Here is a 22477-nt window from a genome sequence, read left to right as displayed (position 1 = left end):
TATACTTTCAAAGAAAGTTTATTTATAAATTGATAAAATAGGATATTACCACTAGAGTTGTAGCACTTTGCAGGTAATGTTTCGTTTTATGCATTTCAAATTTTGTATTCGCGTATGTTGAGCAGTGACACAAATTTTGGACTAAATCGTTTAAACATTCCAAGAAATTAATATAAACAATAACCTTTGCACATTCGTTGCAAAAAAAGAAATTTTCAATGTCGATAAAGTAGAAATTACTCGACCTATATTCCCTATCCTTCATAAAATATCGCAGTTGCTGCATGGTTTGCGACAGTAGAAGTATGCAGATCAATGAATAAATCAAAGAACTGTAAAGTTATTTAATGTAAAAGACAATAAACAGGTTATTAGAATTCCTGGTTGAATGCTTCACAGTTTGATGTCGTTGGTATGATCTCGTGATACGCCAATTATTTTACTTCAGTTGAAGATAAAGTAGATAGACCTACATTTTATATACAGTTGACGCTACTTACCTTGCCGCTATTTACCTTGCCGTTTCCCCCACCATTCAGTCGAGCTTTTCCCCTACCACGACCACGCAGCAACGTACGTAGCGAGTGAAACAATTCGCATCAAGCACCGCGTATCGAGATCAGATTCGAGAGTGGGGGAACACAGTTTCCAGGAAAATTGCTCCCCTACGGTCCCATCCGCGGCATGGTAAATTGCGTCGACTGTAGTCTGAAAAATCAGTGTAGCGGCTCTGAAGTCTACAGACGCAAGTGGCTAGAGTTGGAATCGTTGAATTTTATCTTGCATTTACTACAAATTTAATAAAAGGACTCAACTAAATACGACAGAAAACTTATCATATAATATAATTATGTAATTTGCACATAATTCCTGCAGTAAATAATTGTACACCATTATAAAAAGAAATTGTTTATAATCTCAGGAGTAAATCCTAGATTATTTTTAATTGTTTAATGGCATTTTAAGAAAGTAATTAGAGACGGACAAATTTAGTCATAACACTACAATGTACATTGATATTTAAAAAATATCGTGCTTTTTCAGCTCCGACAAACTTTTGTTAGGAAAAAAAACTACCACTGGTATTAAATACAAATGGAATAGTTCATTTATTTAACCAGTCTAAATTGAAATGATTTTCTTTTAAATCATTTTATTAGAAATTTAAGTAAATGCAATTCAAAATTTAGTAATATTTTCGATATAATGCTGCTGTTTTTAGATTAATGCTTTCATTCAATTTTCAAAATTATGTGTAAATATATTTTCATTTTCTTCCTTAAATTAATATTAAAAGTCATGAATAAATGAAATTTTAATAAATAATATTATGTCATGAAAAGATTAGTTGTGTATTAGCTCATAAATTTTGTTTGCAATATTATCCTACATAAAGATTATTTTGATTTCAATTAAGTGCATAAATCGAGAATCAACTTGAGGGTTGTGTAATTGAATATTTGCTATAATTTGTATAAGTACAGTTTGTTTATATTTAAAATACCTATATTTCAGTTATATCAGTTTCCAAACGCTTATGATGTTGCCAAATGAATCTCTAAATACAATTTTCAAAATTATGTCTACATACGTTTTAAATTTTTCGGAATTAGTTTAAAAGGTTATTGTTAATTACAATTTTCATTAAAATATAAAGTAAAGTTTAATAGAATGATTGAATGCTTCTTATTTTCTAAACTGACCAATGAATTATTATTATATGTGTTTTAATTATATAATTTGTGTAAAGGTTTGCGACAGCATGAAGTGGTTATCTAAATACAAATTTCAAAATTATATATATATATAAACGTTTTAATTTTTTTTCTAAAATTCGTATAAAAGTTTATGATTTATTTTAATTTTAACTAACAAACTTTTTTTTAATATACAGTAATAATTATCCCAATATTTTGATTGAATAATTGTTTAATACTTTTTATGTTCTGTAATGATTGATTAATTAATAATTGATTATATTACAAATTAAATTTCCTGACATAATTTTAAAAGATTATTAATAAATCCAAATATTGAAAAAAAAGTTTGAATCAAGAAGAATGTGAAATAAAAATAATTTCATTGTTTCAATAAAAATAATTGTTTAACACATATTTTCACAATATTAATTTACATTTGGATTGCATTTTAATTTGTTTAACTTAGTACATAAATAGATAATCAACCTAAATATTGTCTAATTAAATATATGCTATAATTTGTATAATAAAACTTTACTAATGTTTAAAATACATCTAGCAGCTTATTTATATTTACTCTGTACCTGTCAAAATTATATAATTTCTTGAAATGTTTATGAGGTTGTAAAAAAAGTATCTGAATTTAATCTTCAAAATTATATATACGTGTGTTAAAAAAAGATATGAAGTGAAAATAACTTGATGGTTAAAAAAAATAATTTTCTGAGGCTCCATTTTCATAATTGTATGCAAATATATTTTAATTTTTGGTGAATTAGTTTACAAAGTAATTAATAGATAAAATGTATAAAAACGCTGCTTCAAATTTAAAGGAGAATACAATGTAAACATTATACGAATGTTTCAAGAAAAATAATTGTTTAATGCTTCTTATCTTGTAAACTGATTAATTAATTCTTAACTGATTTAAATAAAACTCACATTTCCTGGAATTAGTTTAACAGGTTATGATTGCTAAAAATTGTCAAAAATGAAACTTCAAATTAAAAGTTGCCCAGCAATTAAATTCTGAGAAATGAAAGATAAAATGAAAAAAAGCGTAGAGGGTAAATTATTTCAATTTTTGTATGAAAATTTTCGTCTAATTGTTTTTATGTTATGAACAGATTACTTTATTTCAATTGATTAATTCTTTTAAAAATGTTAAATTACATAAAGTCTATATTTTAATTTTTTAATTTTAGTTGAAAAATTGATTATTTATTCAAAAGTTATGTAATTGGATGCAGGCAATAATTTGTAAAATAACATTTTATTAATGTTTAAAATACATCTTTTTTATTTATATTATTTATGTGAATTTTTGTTATGTTGTGCAATTAGTATCGGAATTCTGATCTCTAAATGATTCGAATATATATTTTACTTTTTCCTGGAATATACTTTAAAAGGTTATCAATAACTAAAATTTTCAGAAATAAAAAAAAGTGAAAATTACTTGAATGATTCAATATGAAAAAAATTCTTCAATACTTTATATGTTATGAACCGATTAATTACTTATTGTTAGCTAAATAATTGTTTACAATATCACATTACATATTTTTTGAATTCATTTATATTAAGCATAAGCCTTATAATAATAGCTTATTTACATTTAACCTATTTCTATTACAACTATATAGTTTTTCGAAATGTTTACGATCTTTAGAAATAAGTACCTGAATTCAATTTTCAATTAATTTAATTTTAATTTCTGAATTCAATTTAGTACATGTGTTTTATATTTTACAAAAATAAGTATTGAAGCTTATTAATAACTAAAATTTTCAGTAAGGAAGTAAGTTTAAAATATATATAAAGTGAAAGTAAATTTATAATTTCAATGAAAAAATGGTTTGATGCTTTTTATGTTGTGAACCGTTTAATTCATTATCAGCTGATAATTTTCTTCAAATTTTTTTATATTTGTTTGAATTAGTTACAAAGGTTATTATTAAATTAGACATATAGAAATGATGTTTCAAAATTCAAAGGAGAATATAATGTAAACATTATTTTAATGTTTCAATGAAAATAATTGTTTCGTGCTTTTTATTGTGCGAACCGATTAATTAATTATCAAATGATTCTACAAAAATTTAGATTTTCTAAATTAAAAAATAAATAAATAAGTATATAAAGTATTTAAAAATTATTTAAATGTTTTATAAGAGAATTAAATTTTAATGGTTTTTCTTCTGTAAAATGGCCAATTGATTATTAGCTGAACAACTTTTTATGAATATTGAAGTGAATAAAAATTAAAACTTAGTTTCTTAAATTTAAGTGACATGAAATAATTATTCACTTATAGGTTATATAATTACTTTAAAAGGTTAATAGTCATAATTAAAATTTCCAGAAAAATACAAAGTAAAAATTATTTCAATTATTCAATGAAAATAAATCTTTAATGCTTTTTATGAAATGAACAGATTATTTAATTATTAGCTGATTAATTGGTTTAAAATATTATTTTACATAAAAAATAAATGTAATGTTCCTGTATTAAGTAACATAAACTAATTTTACGTTGGATATTAGTCTTATAATAAAAGTTTACTTATATTTAAACTATCAATATCACAATTATATAGTTTCGGAAATTTTTATGATGTGAAATGAGTATCTGAATTCAATTTTTAAAACTGTACGTACATGTATATTAATTTTTTCGAAAATGAGAATAAAAGGAAATTAATAATTCTGTCCTTTACAAAAATATAAATAAAAGCTATTCGAATTTTTTAATGAAAATAATTGCTGATTGATTTTTATATTGTGAACTAATTAACTGATTGCTAACTGATAATTTTTTTTCGTATTATTAAACTACCCGTGCAGAAATTTTCCAACTTATTCCCGAGTTCCGATCTGGGCCCGATCGGATTTTCCACATGTGGCCCCAAGGGGGCAGATGATGTGGCTCGCATCAGAACCACGTCGGGTCGGGTTAGGTTAGACAAGATTATGTCAAGTTTTCTGTTATCTTCGTGACATCGTTTTTCTTGCATGTAACTTAAAATGGCAACAGCAAATAGTAGATTGCGAGTTCCGAATCAGAGAATTGTTGAATTGCGAAGACTTAAGGAGAATGAAGAATATTTTTAAACTGTAGAAGATTAAAAAATGCAGATTTATGTTACAGTTTGTAAAGAAAAAGAAACCCAGACGTAAAAACGCGAACGTTCAAACACTAATATTTTTCTGAAAAATTAAAAATTGTGGATAAGGAATTGTGGGAAACTGAATACTCATATGGTAAAGTATCACATGCCCTAAAATTAAAATAACTTTAAAAGATTTCAAGTAAATAAATAAATTTTATTAAAGTCCTTAGAAAAATTTAGAATATTTTGAGGCAATTATCTACATTGTCTAGAAGTCATAAATGTATTTTAAAAGGGGTCGAATTTTTCCTATTATTTTATAAAATACTGTAAAAAATATATTTTTTTTAATATATTTTTCAGGGACTTAAGCGGCTTTGCATAGATTTAAAATATTATAAACTTTGGAAGAATTTCCGAAAATGTATTGATTATTTTTTTCAAACTTCTAAAGGTGCTAAATATCTTTTTAAAATTCTGAAAAAAATGCTAATAACTTCTTTCCTTTTAAGTAATTTTTCTTAAAAACAAAAACTGTATATTTTTGAAAATGATCCAAGCTTTTGAACTTTTGCCTAATTAAGTAATTTCATAAGAATAGTTTCAAAATACATATATTTTTAATCTAGTAGAAATTTGGATTGATATTTCTTAAACTATTTTTAAAAATTTTTTGTTCTTTTTTTTAAATTTACAAAATTTTGAAAAGCATATGACTTTTTGAGTTTGTATTGAATTTAAAAATGTCAATTAGGTAATTTGCGAGTGTTTTGGCCGTTTACAATAAATTTGACAAGAATTTCTACAACTCATAGAAAATTTTTATTCAAATTTTGAAAAAGCTCTAACTTATTGAATTTTTGTGTAATCGAAAAATCTGACTGAGATAGTTTCTAAATACATTTGATATCTAGTAACGAATTGAAATAAAATTTCCTAATCTGTCAGAAAAATTTATTTTTTTTATTTTTCTGTACATTTTCAAATTTTTCAAAAGTATATAACTTTTCCAATTTTCATCAAAATTGAAAGTTTTATTTGGATATTTTTATTTCCACAAGTGTTCCCACACTTGTTTTAAATATGCACCAGCAACATTTTCAAATAAGTCTCTCTTGCCACTCGGTCAAAAATTTAATTATTTTGTCAAACAAACTGTGTTTTTTTGTTAAATATTTATTTTTTAATTCAAAATTAAATTATTCTGTTTTAGGTGGAACATTTATGTTTTTTATCAGAAAACTTAACCATTTGTGGCAAAAATGTAAATTTTTTATTGTTCTATCATATTCAAAAAGTTGTGATGATCACGTTGTAGGAGTTTTTAAAAGCAACGTTTTTATTCTTTTACTTTTTTTATACTGTGCGTTGGTTGCATCAGAAAGCTCCTTTTCGTTTTTTTTTTTTTTTTTTTTTTTTTTTTTTTTTTTTTTTTTTTTTTTTTTTTTTTTTTTTTTTTTTTTTTTTTTGAAAATGCTATAAATCTGACAATTTTTATTTGATCGAAAAATGTCTTGAGAATAAATTGTTCGAATTTTGGAAGGGTACGAATAACCGTACAAAGAATTTTTTAATTTTGTTTAAATTGTTTCAAAAAATTTTGACAGACACCTTGGTAAAAGTCATTTTTTCTGATATTTGATGAAAACCGACTAAGTCAAATTTTACTCAGGATCCTTTTCATTAGGATCTTTATTCGTATTTTGTGTGGTTTGATCGCAAAAGTGAAATTTTTGGTTTTTCTTTACCTTTACATTCTCATCAATTATTATTACAATCGGATTGGATTGTACTTTGGAACACAGTTTTAGGGACTAAAAAGAAAGGTCCAGTTCGCTAACCAGCTTTTTTTATAAAAATTCCAAAAGTTAGAGCATTTTTCCAATTTTAAGACCTCTTCATTCAAATTTTAAACATTTTATCGATACTTGTTTATAGTAGACTAAGTTACGAAAAATTTATTTCTACGACTTTTTTTGATAAAATAATAATTATGGAAGTTACGGCATTTTCAGAATTCAAAACACCAAACAAAAATGAAAATGTTTAGAAATATCTAAAATTAAAATATTGACCGTACAAAACATAATGAAAAAATCTTACCACTGCGCGTGCACATTCTAGTGATACTTTTTTAACTAATTTGAAAATTCCATGTCAAATTACAAATTATACAAGATTATCATACTCGTAACCATTTTTTTTTAATTTCTTAATAAAATCGAAATTTCAAATATTCGTCGGACAAAAAATAATTAAAAAACAATACCTCAATTTTGCGATCAAATTATTTGAGATACGAAAAAAGATGAATCAAGAAGAAATTTTCTTGTTTTATTAATTAAAAACAGCATAAGAAAATTAAAATTAAAATTTTTAACAAACGAGACCAACTATGAAAAAGATAATGGAACAAATGCGGTCAACAAGAAAAGCTACAAAATTTGTTATTAATTGTTTTTGTCTAGGGTGCGTATTTTTTGTCTTATTCGTGAAAAAACAACATTGAAAATAAGAAATTTAATTTGGAGAGATACAACACAAACTATAGTTGATACAGTGAATTAACAAAAATGTTCACCCAAAAAAGATCTGCAAATTTGTTATGAATAATTTCGAAACAGAATAAGCAAATTTTATTTTAATCGTATAAAGCAAGATTAAAAATTAAAAAATTATAAAAACAAGGCAAAAAAATTGTTGTTTTAATAACGATGCATATTACGAATTTTAATGATACAAATTTATTAAAACGATACATGTTTCAGCGCAGCTAAGAATAAAATTAAATGCGACAGGCGGACTCAAATTTGATTCTTATAGGGATTCCTAAAAGCTACTTTTTCCTTTTCTTGAACTTTTTTCATATCATTCGTTGTTTTACTAAAAAATTTCACTTTTTTTTGTGTCTTGAATTTTGAAAATGCTATAAATCCGATAATTTAACTTCTATCGAAAAAAGTCATAAGGGCAAATTATTCATATTTATTGAGATAGATTCTTCTGAAATTCGAAATCCAAAAATGTCAGAAGAGAGGTGGGGGGGTATATTTAAACAAATAATCGCTGACTTCCCTGAAATGCTTGAATTCCACGGATAGTCTGAATTCTTTAAATATTCGGAATTCTCTGAATTCCATGAATTTTTGGAAATCCTTAAGTTTCTGAAATTTCATAATTTCGCTGAATTCTCAAAATTCCTCAGATGACGTGAAATCCTTTAAATTCCCAAAAATTTTCCGAATTCAAAGGAATTCCTAAATTTCTTAAATATTTGTAGTTCCCTCAATTCCTGGAATATTCTGAATTCCTAAATTCAAGGAATTTACATAATGCAGATCATTCTTGTTCAAAACAATTTTCTCTGAAAATAGTGTTAGAAAGTCGTGGTTTTTCTCAATTTTTTAACTTTATTTCAACTTTTCAGCCCACTTTTCAATTAGAGTAATGTAATAGTTATTACAATGTTAAGAAGCATTATTTTCTAAACAATTAATTATTATTTATAACTATCATTTCTTCCAAAGGGCAGTTTTAAAAAAATTCTTTTCTTTCTGTTCACTTTTAAATAAGAACGGTTAAAATAATTATTAAATGTTAGCAAAAATAATTATTACTACAATTTATTATCATTTATGGCCTTGCTTTGGCTTTTTAGTTATAAACAAATGATAAATAAACATCAGATGGAATTATTTTTTAAACATTTTTTGTGGAATTATTTTTCGAAAATATAATCAGATATTTGAAATCGTCTTTAATTTTCTATAAGGCTGACAATAAATGTAACTTTTTCTAGAAGCAGTAACTAAGAGGCTTTTTGTTTAAATAAACATTTCTAAAACATTAGCAGAAAGTAAAAATACTTTATTCTGCAAAAATCAAAAACTATTTACAAGATTATCCTTTTAAATGTTTATTTATTATTTGATCTAAACCAAGAGTCAAAGAATATCTGAGAATTTGAGAAAAAACTAAACTTTCTAGCTTCACTCAAGACTATTATTGAAAATAATAATAAATTTTTAAAACAATTATATTTTTCAAGTTGCAGTAATTATCATCTGACTAAGTAAAAAGTGGTGAAAATGTTCCAATTTTCAGGAAAAACCGCCACCTTCTAGGATTATTTAATGAATATATTATAGAATCGAATATTAAATTGTTTAAACAATTACGTTTCGTAACTTGACTTATTATAACTTCACACTAAATAATTTTTGGGAAACGATAACTCTACAGTTTTTTATACAAGGCATCAAGAAAAAATTTGACTGAACAAAAATTAAAACAATTTCGGCATCAGAAACAAATTCCGATTATCTTTTACAGTGCCATCTCTAATTTTCTTTAAAGAAACAACCATTGATTGGCCAAATTCAATTTTAATTTTTTTATTCAGTTTTCATTTTGGTTTTACGAAAAAAAATGTTTTCTAAAAAGAAGATTGTAAATCACGGGACGATATTAGCAAAACTACAAAAATGTTAACTCTTTCCTTAATAAAAAGTGGGCTCGTCCGGGATTTGAACCCGGGACCTCTCGCACCCAAAGCGAGAATCATACCCCTAGACCAACGAGCCGTTGTATTTAAAAATTGTTAATCATAAGTGCGCATTTCATGCATTCTTCTAAACAAGAAGTACTCACAATCAGTATCGCATGCAGCGATTTAAGTTGCACTATATCGTAAATTGCATATTTTTCGTGAACAATCTTATCAACAAAAAAAATTGCATCTAGATAATGTGTAGCTCGAGCTCCATCGATATTAGTGTTTTTAACCAAGTTTCTCGTTTCAGATACAGATTCTTGCATTATTTTCAGAAAATAGATTTTTTTATTTATATTTTAAAATAATTTGTACGCTCGAAATAACGCATTAAATTATATATTTTTACATTTTTATTTATTTAATTATTGTCAGTAGCCAATTATTGTCGATGAAGCCTTTCAATCTTATCAGATTGGCTTAATCTTTTGAGCAGAATTTTTAAATTTTGAAACAACAAATTGTACATCGATACCAAATAATAATTAACAAAATTTAAATCTTTAAAATTTTTGAAAATTCGGAATTATTTGAAGTTATACCTTGTTTGTTGTTACTCACTGTACAATTTTCATAAAAATAGCTGGAGACGTCGTAGACAAATGCATAACGAGAGCTCATAAATAAATTTTTATAAAATCAACACAGAATTTTTATTGGTTATATTATCCACGTGACTATGATGAAGCCATTTTTATCTAGGTGAGTCGATTTTGATGCACATCAAATGTGATCATAATATGTATAAGATTTTCAATAATATAGATATCAATTTTTTTAAGACCTAAGAAAATTATATTTATTTTTGTATATAAAAAATCCGACTGATCATTAGTCGAATTATCTAATTTTCCACAAGTTTTTTAAGGTTTGAATGTTTTTTCATTATCTATCCTTTCATATTTAGTAAATATTTAATACAAGAATAATCTTTATTATACACGTACCAAAGAGAAGATGAAAATGGAAGCTATGAGGTGAAAAAGCAATTTGAAATAAGAATACGTACGCCTGCCAACTAAAATAAAATACAAAATTTTAAAAATTAAACATTTATTTACAATTTTGAAAACCTGAAAAGCTTATTTTATATTGAAGTTGAAATTCAAATTAATTTTTATAGTACAAAAAGTTTCTAGAATTTTTAGTACACTGTAAGGTTTTATTGAAGTTGTGACGAGGTATTTTTGACCTATCTCATAAAAGGTGACCTGAGTTGGAAAGAATAATCACTACCTACCCGCGAGACAAAAATCGATTCAATTGCGTTGAAATGGACTTTTATGCATTTTGAATTATGTATATCGAATATGACCAGATACGAATATGACCAGATTCAAGGAGCAGAGTAAAGAAGAGATAGGCCTTGGTTACGTAGAATAAAAAAAAGAGATTTAAGAGGTTCGATACCATTAACACTTGAGGACGAACAGCTTCTGCTGCAGGACCAGATGGTACCAAGAACTTTTTCTGTCAAAAGTTTCTTTCCCCACATCAGCATTTGGCCATTAAGGTTATAACGTAAGTGAAAGAGGCTTTCTGAAGTAGATGCAAGCGTCTTCTTGAAGGAATTTGGCCTATCAATCTATCGACATTGAACAATATATTTACAGTTATCATGCTTTGCCGCTAACGAAAAATGCCGAATGCACTGAAAATGCATGTTCTCGAAATTAGTCCCGATTACACACTGGAGGCCTGACATTGTTCTCCTTGACTTCGAGAAACCAACGATGTTCGCGATCAAATTTTCGGTTCCACTCGACGACAACATCACAGTTAAGAACACGTTTAAGGAGATTGAAAGGTTTTAACGGCCTGTCTTTGCGATTCCATCGTGTTCTATGGCCACTCACATAGCGATCATGAGACGGACTTAGGTGTGATTGACCGCATTTCGACTAGGAGTCAGTGTCACTTTTTTGCATGGTAGTCGCTGCCAGGGGTTTCTGATTTTTTCAATCATAATTTCGTCATTTTTTCAACAATTCATAATACCAGGAAAAGTATTATCTAACATCCAGAATGTATCCACATTTGTATTATTTACCTCGATTCTGTTTGCTGCACTGGAGGATGGTGGGATTACTTTTTACTATTTTCTACATTATCATCATAATAAGTGGGTATTCGTTTTATATGAAAACTAACTATAGTGGATTTATCTAAATCTCTACGTTTCAAGACCTCCTGAATTTAAAAAAACAGGTTGTACGTTGATGTCTGTCTCTCGCTGTCGTTTTCGATTTTGTTGTTCTTATCTTTTGTTTACCGTATAACTTTTAGAAAATTATTTGGATTTGGTTGCGCTTTGGTATACGTTCTTAAGGACGAGAAAGTATGATCGAGTGCATTAACCACCATTTTTTGACCAAAGGTTTTGGTTTTAACCACAAAAGACATTAATCGAAAAGCAAACATTCCATTGAGCGGTCAAACTTTACAAGACTTGAAAAGATACAAATAGACAAAAGTTGTTTATCTAATAAATATCTACAAATTTGTTGTTAATTATTTTATGGTAGGACGTGTAGTTTTCGTTTTAATCGTAAAAAATAATATTAACAATATAGAAAATAAATTTTTGAACAAACGATATAAACTACATACAAAAATTAATAGACACAAGTTGTTCAAGCAAAAAATATCAACAGGTTTAAGTTCACTTCAGATTACATTACATGTAAAAATTACTCTTAAATGGAAATTAAGATTACACTTTTTTGTAACATTTGAGTCAGAACGTTTATTTATTATCTTCTTTAAATAAAACTTCGCACATATAAATTCATTCTAGTCCGATTAGGTACTTCTCTCCTAAATATAGTTCTTCCAATCATTGAAAACATTTTTTCAAAAGTTGAATTAAAAAAAAGTCGGAAAGAAGCTTTTTTTATCCATAATCCGTCACCATGAGGTCAGGAAATAGGAGGTTTACATTCTTTCTGGTCGCTTCTAGGATGTGTGCATGCTTTTTTGTGCGCAAACGTATAAAATTTAGCTAAAATAAGTATTACGATAAATATTTTATTAAAAAATTATTGTTAAAACTTGATTAAAATTGTTATTATTAGCTTTTTAAGCTTGTTCAAAGTAAAAATATTTATATGTACAACTTACGATTCATGCAATCGTCCATGCAATCATATGTGCAGCCATATCTCGGTCCCTGACTACAGTATTCTTGATTAGGGGGGTTTTGATCCTGAAAGCACATAATTTATTTTCATATTCACATTTTTCATAAGAGTAAATCTTTTAACAAAAAATAAAATAAAAAGAAAGCACTCACCTTGCACTTTGTGTGACAACCTGTACGTTGCGCTGCATTAGGAGGAAGAGGAGGAGGCTTAACGTCATGCAAACATTGTCAGGAAGCAGAGGATCATAAAAAATATTTACTGAACATTATTATTTAAAATGTCAATTATTTTATTATTTTATTATTTATAATTAAACAGGAATTTATCTTTTACTCTTATTAGTCAAAACATTTCTTTATGGAAGAGAAAATTTATTTTCTTATATAAAGAAAAAAGTGCTCCAAAAATGAGAAGTTAAACAGAAAACTCGTACGCTTATACAGTCCTGTTTTGGAAGAACAGCTTTAACTAAGAATAATCAAAAAACTATTTTTTATGTATACATATAATCGCAAAACAGTTTTTATTTCGAGAAACGCCGTAAAAAGATAAATAATACTTGCTATTAAAAAGGTAGTAAGACATCTGTCAAATAATAATACATTTAATTAGCTGTATTCAGTTGTGAACTTGTTCTGAATAATGGATTTCTAAATTTAAAAATGTTTGTTTTAGAGGAAACATATTTAAAATAGTAAATTTTTTTATTTAGTACTTTTTCCTGTTTTAGTAGCTTGAAAATGCTTTTAAATATTACTTTTTCTTTCCTTAAACTGAAATAGATTATAATTATTATATAATTATATAATTATCAATGTCAATAAAAAGCTTCAGAATTTAACCCTCTTAGCCCGGAATGGGTGAATTATACCCGGGCAATATTTTCGGTCCGCTATATAGTTGTTTCAGTTTCAAAAAAATATTTATAGTAATATTTTGAATTCATCTTATTAATTTTACATTATTTATTCTTGTGAGACTTTTGGCTATAATTTAAAAAACGAAAAATCTCGATACGTTAATTAGAACCAAAGAGATTGAAGTCTAGGCTAAGACGGTTAAAACAATAACAACTTAAATTTAATTATTATTCAGTAAATTGTATAATAGTAAATTATTTTGTTAGTGCGGAACTTAATATAAATTAAGCGATGACAATAATTAATATTTATTTTAGTCAAAGTTTCGTTAAATTAACTCTAAGACATTTTAGCAATTTTCAAAGTTTAACTCGTTTCTGAGTTGAATGTATTTTTTGAAAATAGTACTGCAAAGCAATGTTGTCCTTGGCGAGTTTTTAAATTCTTATCAATCACTATGAAAAATAAATTTTTTATGTTAAACTTACCGGTTTAATGGCGGCAATCGCAAACGTCAATAAAGTGGCAATTCCTTTAAAAATCAAATATATCCAAATTATTTCAGGCTATTATTTTTGAGACTAGGAATTATTTACGCTTCTTTTAGACAATTTAAAAAATTCGAAATTACTTTTAGATGTTTTTTTTAATTAAGTTCATATGAACCTACGTGCAGTAGGCGCTCGCAAAGTGTCTTTTTCTTCAAGATCCCCTCACTTCCATTACCTTCCAATTCAGTAAACACTTTCAGCGCGTCATTTAATGCAAATGCGCGTATCGATATTTGAATATTCCGCCAATGCATCTCAGACATTTTTCCCGCCAAGCCCTAGGCATGGCATCGTCATATAGCAGATCGAGCGGAGAATACATTTTCCGTTTGTGTAAAAACACTATAAAGAGAGTGGAAGGTGACCGTACACTGAACACTAGCACACTCTGCCGCTTCGAGGAAGAAGCTTAGGAATTTCTAAGGGAAGCTTACTTTCTACAATGCGTCTTCTCTGATAGTAAAAAATGTTTTGTACGCAACTTTCATCTTAACGGTTTTAAATAAAAATACCAAATTACTGCAGTGTTAGTGGTTGCAACAACAGTACAAAAAAATAAACGATGTTCGTTTTTTGGAATTCTAGTAGCGAACCCGAAAAAATAAATACAATAATACTACATAGAGGAGGAGGATGGTCGTGGGGGCTAAGGCATAGGCTTTGGACCCACTTCGTCGGCTTGCTGATTCTATTCCCGCCTCGAACTCTAGGAGAGTCTCGGCGGCCCATGCGGTGAACACTAGCCTAACAAGGAAGTTCTTAATCTCCGGAGAGTCGTGGTACCGATACCTCTAGAGAAAAAGTGTTTCTCTAAGTACTTATAGCTGTTGCTCTTGGTCCCAGATAGCGAAATGTCCGCATGGGGCACGCATGGATCTGGCGCGACGTGCAGATCAATCCGCACGTCGTGATGGCAAGGTTAGAGACAGATGTGTCAACAATTGAGTCGCATATGCGCCTCATGGCGTGCCCGCACGCATGCGTCGCATATCGAACTGGCACGAACTATGAGCACTCAACGTATTCACAGGACTTACAGCAAAAGACTCTTGCAGTGACCCGCGCATCTGAGAAACCATGCGAACGAAAAACTTACATGCGCACGTGATATTTTACACGGCAGAGTTTTAGAGTAAACTATAGAAGATATTTTCAAAGCAAATTTCTTTATAGATAATATAAAAGAATGAAAAATAATTATAGTTTAAAATTTTGACTTCTTTATACTGCATAAAAATAAATTGAATAAGTTATATAATCTTTAAAAGAAAACTTTTAATCAATGAGGTTTCTTACATTGAAATCATTTGTGGCACGTTCTGATAAAAAGGACTCCCTCGTATAATTCGTTTTTCTGTTTCTTGTATGGACTTTTAAAGTTTTTTACATATTTTCAAACAAATTTAAATATATTGACCGTAATGATTTCTATGTACAAGAATATATTTTACCGTGATGAATAACGTTGAAGTGTAGTTTTCCTTTTGCAGAATCATAACAAAGGACATAGATGAAAGTTACAGTTTTTTTTAATCCGCACGTTACTCCGACACCTTGTCGCGATGACGGTCACATGCTATATGGCACATCGCGCACACCGTTTTCGGGTACCGTGGGGATTTACGTACTATCTGCAAGTCGTGCGGTCACTGTGTCGGTTCTCCCGCAGGCATATCGCGCTCTCACGATGTGCGGCTTACGTGCTGCATCGCGCACTGCTATCTGTGGTGCTTTTATTGCACCTTCCAATCTCTTAAATACTCTCTGGCTTATATGTATATGCACATGTATGCGCTTCGCCAGTATCTTTCTTCCGAACAACGGGCCCTTTATGAGAGTCTGTTGTAGCGATTTCAAAAATCTGTGAACAAAATATCACGCCAGTCTGATAAAAAAAACCGATTAAAAAAACAATGTTTTAATTTAAAATTTATAAAATTACCTCAAAAACTCATAAATAATTCATAATAATTTCTTAAGATTATAATTAATTATTAATTAGGATTATCACACCGTTAAATAAAACCTTATAAGGGGCCGTGCATAAATCATGTCAAGTATTGCATTAAAAGATTTTAATGAAAACTCCTTTTTTTTAGATTGTCTTTCATTCGAGTATTTGCTATGTTGCTTTGTTAATTCACAAAATCTACTAATTATTTAAAAGAATTTTGATTTAAAAATTAGAAGTTTCGCCTTCCTTCTATGAGTTAATTTGTTTATGGAATCAACTAAGAATGTCTATCCTTTAAGTCTTTTCCATTTTGCTTTTTAAATTTACAAAAAATATTAGTTGTTTAGAAGAATTTCGATTAAAAAATTAGGAGCTTGGCCATTTTTTACGAGGTAATTCGTTTGCGAAGCCAACCTAGAATGTTTATCCGATCAATATTGTCTATGTTGCTTTGTATATTTACAAGAATTGTTAAGTGTTTAAAAAAATTAAAAGTTTCTTCATTTATTAACGAACATGCTCAATTTGTTTACTGAATCACTAAGAATGTATCTCTAATAAACCATTTCTACGATACTTTCTACATCTGCTATAATTAATATATATTTAAACAGTTTCCATAAACATATTCAGACTTTAGTTTTTTTTCAAGGAATAGACACAATTTTGTTAAAAAGTCAAGGAGAATTGTCTTTTCTATGAGTCTTTTCTATGTTTCTTTGTCAATTTACAAAAACTATTAATTATTTAAAAGAACTTCGATTAAAAAATTACGAGTTTGGTGTTTTCTGCGAGTAAATTTGTTTATAGAGTCAAATAAGAATGTCACCCGATGACTTTTTTCTATGTTCCTTCGTAAATTTACTAGAACTATGAATTATTTAAACAAATTAAGATATAGGCTATTTTTCAATGAATGGGTCCAATTTGTTTATGGAATCACCAAGAATGTGTTTCTAATAACCCTTTTCTACAATACTTAGCACATTTGCAATAATTATTAATTATTAAAACAGTTTTCATAGACAAAATTTAAAGTTAGGACATTTTTCCACGAATATGCTACATTTTTGTTACAAAATTAAGTAAGAATATCTTTTCGATTACTTTTTTCTGTGTTATTTTGTAAATTCCCAAATATTATTAATTATTTAAACAATTTTATATGTCACAGTGAAGCTACTTATCTTTCCGCTTCCTCTAACTCTCGGTCGAGCTCTTCCCCCACCACGACCGCGACGGCTCGACATCCGAGAATTATTCCGCTCGTTATTTAGGTTGCCGTCAATGTTTTAGGTCTTTTAAGGCAATTTTAGAGTGCAAAATGTCATTATATGCTTTGTTAATGAGGCTTATAAAAGAATTTCGGAACCATAATATGTATGTTTTATGATAATTTCTTTGTCACATGTGATAACCTCAAGTATGGCAAATTTAATGAAAGGTTTATCAATAATTCGTGAATACTAATCTCTTTTTCAGTTTTTTCCGCGAGCGAAGGATGTGCTCACAATTTTTTCGAACCAAATCTGAGATAATTACTTCCACAATATGTATTCTGAAAATCGAACTTTCTTTGTTTGTAAACACTGAGCCGCGCGCGGCAACGTATGTAGCATGAAAAACAATTGGCATCAAGCACCACGCATAAAGATTAGAGCCGACAGTGGGGGAACATCGTTTCCACGAAAATTACTCCCCTGCGGTCCGATCCGCGGCAAGGTGAATAGCGTCAACTGCAATTAAGATTTTTTATGCTATTCTAAAACTAATGGGCTTAATTTGTTTACGGCGTCAATAAAGATTGGATTTTTGATGAGTACTTCCTATGGTTCTGTGCATTTAAACAAATATATTTATAAGATAAATATTTATAAGAATTAATAATTAATTAAACAACCTTCATAAAAATTCGGAATTTAGCTATTTTTGAAAAATAGGGTCAGATTATTATATGATTAACTAAGAACGTCTTTCCGATGACTTCCTTCCATTATACTTTTCAAATTTTCAATATTTAGTATTATTCAAACTATTTTCATGAACAAATTAAGAGTTTGGCCATTTTTCGAAGAATAAGCTCTGTTTTTTTATGAAATCAACAAAGTGTATAAATTTACAATAATGATTAATTATTTAAATAAGTTTCAGAAACAAATTCAGAGTTCAGCTATTTTTTAGCTTACATAAAACATGCATACAGCTTTAAACTTTTCAATAGTTGTAATAATAGTTTTATTTGAATTTAATAAAGATCACTTACTTAGCAACAAGAAGAATATTACTGCTCCCCTCATTTTTAACAATGGAAAAGTTGAATTTAGCTTTTTTGTACCTGTATCTTGAGAAAAAAGAAAAGAAAGGTTTTTAAAAATGTCGTTATAGATGTAAGCCACATACAGAAAATACTTACTCATTAAATTTTACATAACTATGCTCAACAAGCAGAGGACATTACAGAAGTTTTTAAAAATTTCACTCTTAGCCACGTAAGATGGAACAGGTTAATGTTTAATCTAAAAATAATAGAAATTCATGATAAAAATTTATGTAAACTTAATTTAGAAATCAGTAAAAATAATAAAACTATGAAATAAACATTATCTTACAGTTCAGTAACACGAGACGTACTGCTAACTCTAGTGCCACTTGTGACGGTCGGAATGAAAACTCACTAATTTTATTCAAATTCAACACAAGTTACAGCTGTAGCAGTAAACGTACGCGTGATAAAAAAATGTGCAAAAATTTATGAATTTCTGTTTCTAAAATTCCTAATCTCTGTCAAAGTGATAAGTTTTATTAGTTTAAAAACTTCTGCCATAAAACTTTTCGCGCTTTTGCAATAAAATTTAATGTGCTATGAAACTGTTTACTTCTAACAACTGTATGAATAATAGCAAACAAAGCTCACGTTATTTTTAACGATTAAAACAAAAATTACGCTTTTATCAGAAAATAATTTTTCAAAAACTTTCAGCCCTTTTTTTGGGCGAATATTTTTTCCTATTCCCTTTTTCGTGATATAGTTACTCTTACAAGAGAATGAAACTATTCAAAAAATCGGTATTTATTTATGAAAGTAACTTCATCACCAAAAATAGTTACATTTTTAATTAAACAAATGAATTTTTTACCACAATCTTAATTTTCTACAAAAAAATAATGTTCCACAAAGTTCTTGAATATTTTACCAAAAATTTCAATTTTTAAAGGAACTTTCAACGTATTTGCTGAATTTTCTCAAATAAATTTTCAATTGAAAAACTAGTTGTCAACCAAGAAAATTAATTTGAACCGAAAAGATTAAATGTCTACTAAACAAGTTTATTTTAAAAAAAGATTGGTTTTGAACAAAATACAGAAATTTTCATTCAAATAATTGAATCTTCAACTGAGGATGATAAATATTCAACTACACCTAAAGTAGTTGACTTTTTAAATAAAAAATAGTTTGAAACATTATTCTTAACAAAATATTTAAATTTTTAATGAGAAAAAAGATTTTTTAACTAAAATGATGAATGATCAACTAAACAATTAGATTAATAATTTAGATTGAATAGTTAAAATTTATTTAAATAATCATATTAGAAGAAATACCATATTTTCCCGATTTTCTTTCCATGAGGTTTTCATGAATAAAATGTGAAAAACTTCTGAAATTTAATATGGTAAAGTGAAATTTATTATATACGTTATCAATATGTAAAGAGAAGCTAAAAATTTTCGATAGAACTAGCAAATATTAACCATTCATGCTAAATTTCATTATGAAGATATAAGCAACATTTTTCGTACTTTTGAACTGTGAAAATAAAATTTGGATGAAAAAAATAATCATTTAATACATTCATGTGGCAAATATGTTCTAAAAACGAGTAAGTGTAGCTTCACAGAAAATCAAATTCAAATATTCGAATTTAACTCTACCTTGATGAATAGTTCATGCGAAAATACCTGGCAAATACTTTTTCAATTTTTTATGCTTAATTCCTCGAAAATTCTAATTCTCCCTAAATTCCTTAAATTCTCTAAAATCCTAAAAAATGGCAGAATTCCTTAAATTGTCTGAATTGTACGAAATTCTATGTATTCCCCGAAATCCTTGAATATTCAGAATTACTTAAACTGTGTGACTTCCAGGAAATCTCTAAATTCCTTAAATTTCCTGAAATCCTTGACAATTCTCAGATGTCTCTGTTTTTCCTAATTTCCTGGAAATACTTTTGTCTCCCGGGTCATTTTTCAAAAAGTTTTATTTTTATTTTAATTTTAAACATATTTTTTTACGAATAAAAAATATATACTCCTCCTATCTAAAAGTTATTATTTAAAAATGTGGTGATATTGTTTGGCTGAAAAACTTTCATTTATAATTTTTTTCGTATTTTGTGTAGTTTTGCAAATTTTTTTTATTAAAACAGAAACCACGCGTTCTATCAAACGCGTGTTGCTTGTGTCGTTTGTCTAAGAATTGAATTTTTTTATTTGTAATATTTTATTTATGAATAAAACAAAATCTTTCTTGGTATCAAATGTTTAATTTCGTTTGTTTTTTCGGATTTTAAGAATGCTATAACTCGGTTAATTTTCGTTTTATTGATAAAAGTCTCGTAAGGATAAATTTTTCGAATTTCCGAGATCTTTTAAAATCTCATGAAATTTTTTAAAGCTTCAGATCGAAATTTAGAAAAGAGAACATTTTCAAAAAGTTAAATATTGAAATGATTGTCAATTAGAGTTTTGCAAATCGGATCAATAAAAATGCAAAGCTTTCGAAATTGAAGTTTCCGAAATTTTCAACTATTCAATAAAAATAATTTTCAAATCGATAGTTTACAATTCAAATTTTATAGACTTGAATCCTACAAACATTTCAGTATGTAAAGTTTTGAAATTTTTCTCTTTTCTAAATTTCAATTGGAAGCTTTACAAAATTTCAAGAGATTTCAAAAGATTTTCAGGGATTTTAAATATTTGAGTATGTGTTAAAAGACTTGAAATGTTTTAGGGTATTTTTAAAATTTCAAAGAATTTTAAATTGAGTGAAATAATTTAATATGAATTGTTGAAAGATTTGATATATTTTAACAGATTCCAAGGTATTTTCAATTTATTTCAATAATTTCGAATGAAATTTTAAAGGATTTAAAATATTTTAGGGTATTTTATCAATTGAAAGGAATTTTCAAAAGCATTGAAAAATTTCAAGAGATTTTAAAGTATTTTAAATATTTCAGGGTGTTTCAAAACATTCCAAGGAATTTTCAAGTAGTTTTAATAATTTAAAGCAATTTCAAAGAATGTTAACGATTATTTTCAACTTTTCTGGTTTAAAGTGGAACTACTTTATTAACATTTTTTAAAAATGATTTATCAATTTAGTTAAAGTATTACACAATTCAGCTTTTGAATGAAAATTTAACTTTTTGTTTAAAAATTTAACTATTATGTTGAAAAAAAATTTTTTAATTTTTTATTATAAAGAGGGATATATTATAAAGAGTCATTATAAAGAGGGATTATATTATTATAATTGTAAGTGTTATTTTAGACCAAAAGAAATGATGTTACAATAAAATATATAAATTTTCAATCCATAGCAGAAAATAAATTTTGTTCTTAAATTGTCATTTTTTGTTAACTTATTTAAAGTCATAAGTCCATAATATGGCATTTTTTGTTAAAATTTATCTTTTTGGTTAAATTTGACTATTTTTTATTGAAAATTAAAGTTTTCTCTTAGCTGAAATATGAACTATTATCGTTTTTGCTGAAATTTTCAGTATTTTGTCAAAAATATTAGATGGTCGAAATTTCATGCAAAAAGGATTACAACACAACCAAAAACAGTTGTATTTTCAAACACACTGTTAAATTTATAAGACATAAAGATGAATTTTATAGAATAAAATTGAATTTCTAAAATCAAAAGCTTTTTTGGAAAAAGATAAATGATTTTTCGATTCAAATATTACAATTACAAGAAAACAGATAAATTTTCAGCCTAGAAGATTTTTTAAAAAATATATGAATTTTTAACCAAATATTCGAATTCTCTACTAAGAAGTAGACATTTTGAATAAAAAATGGAACAAATGGAATAATGTTCTGTTGAAACCATAAGTTTTTTTCAACAACAGAAATATTTTTCACCAAAATAATTTAAATTTCGATTAAAATCAGGAATATTTGCACTAAAATGAACGAATATTAAGCAAAATACATTAATCTTCAACTAAAAAGATAAATCATCAACCAGAAATCCAATAGTTATATTATCAGTTTAAATAATTGCTTGTCCACAAAACACACAACAAATTTTGAAGCAAAAGGATAAACTGTCAACTTAAATGATAAACATTTAACTAGAATAGTTGAATTTTCAATCAAAAAAATGAATTTTTAACGAGGAAGATTAATTTCTACAAAAAAAATACTTTTTTCATATTTTAATAAAATGCATGAATTCTTAACCAAACAGTTGAATTTTCAATTTTAAAAAAGCAATTTTGATCAAATAGCTACATTTTCAAATAAAAAGATTAGTTTCAAAAAAATGGAATAGTTCGATTTTCATTTTAAAAAATTAATTCCCAAC

General features: G+C 27.1%; 1 protein-coding gene and 1 non-coding gene across 2 annotated transcripts; both read right to left on the bottom strand.

Moving 5' to 3' along the window:
- Positions 1-9324: 9324 nt before the first annotated feature.
- On the bottom strand, positions 9325-9396 carry Trnap-ugg. Its single transcript has one exon. It is a non-coding gene; the product is annotated as a tRNA-Pro (tRNA).
- Positions 9397-12091: 2695 nt separating this feature from the next.
- Positions 12092-18593, bottom strand: LOC117169473. The gene is made up of 7 exons (XM_033355875.1): positions 18483-18593; positions 18287-18389; positions 18137-18214; positions 13857-13900; positions 12658-12714; positions 12486-12570; positions 12092-12366 (listed from the first exon to the last, which is right to left on the bottom strand). The coding sequence occupies exons 2-7, from the start codon at positions 18288-18290 to the stop codon at positions 12284-12286; spliced, it is 351 nt and encodes a 116-aa protein (XP_033211766.1). The 5' UTR covers positions 18291-18389; positions 18483-18593; the 3' UTR covers positions 12092-12283.
- Positions 18594-22477: the final 3884 nt, after the last annotated feature.

This window comes from Belonocnema kinseyi, chromosome 3 (assembly GCF_010883055.1).
Source record: "Belonocnema kinseyi isolate 2016_QV_RU_SX_M_011 chromosome 3, B_treatae_v1, whole genome shotgun sequence".
Taxonomy (NCBI): domain Eukaryota; kingdom Metazoa; phylum Arthropoda; class Insecta; order Hymenoptera; family Cynipidae; genus Belonocnema; species Belonocnema kinseyi.
The sequence above is the reverse complement of the archived record's forward strand: the minus strand, read 5'-3'. Positions and strand labels throughout refer to the sequence as shown.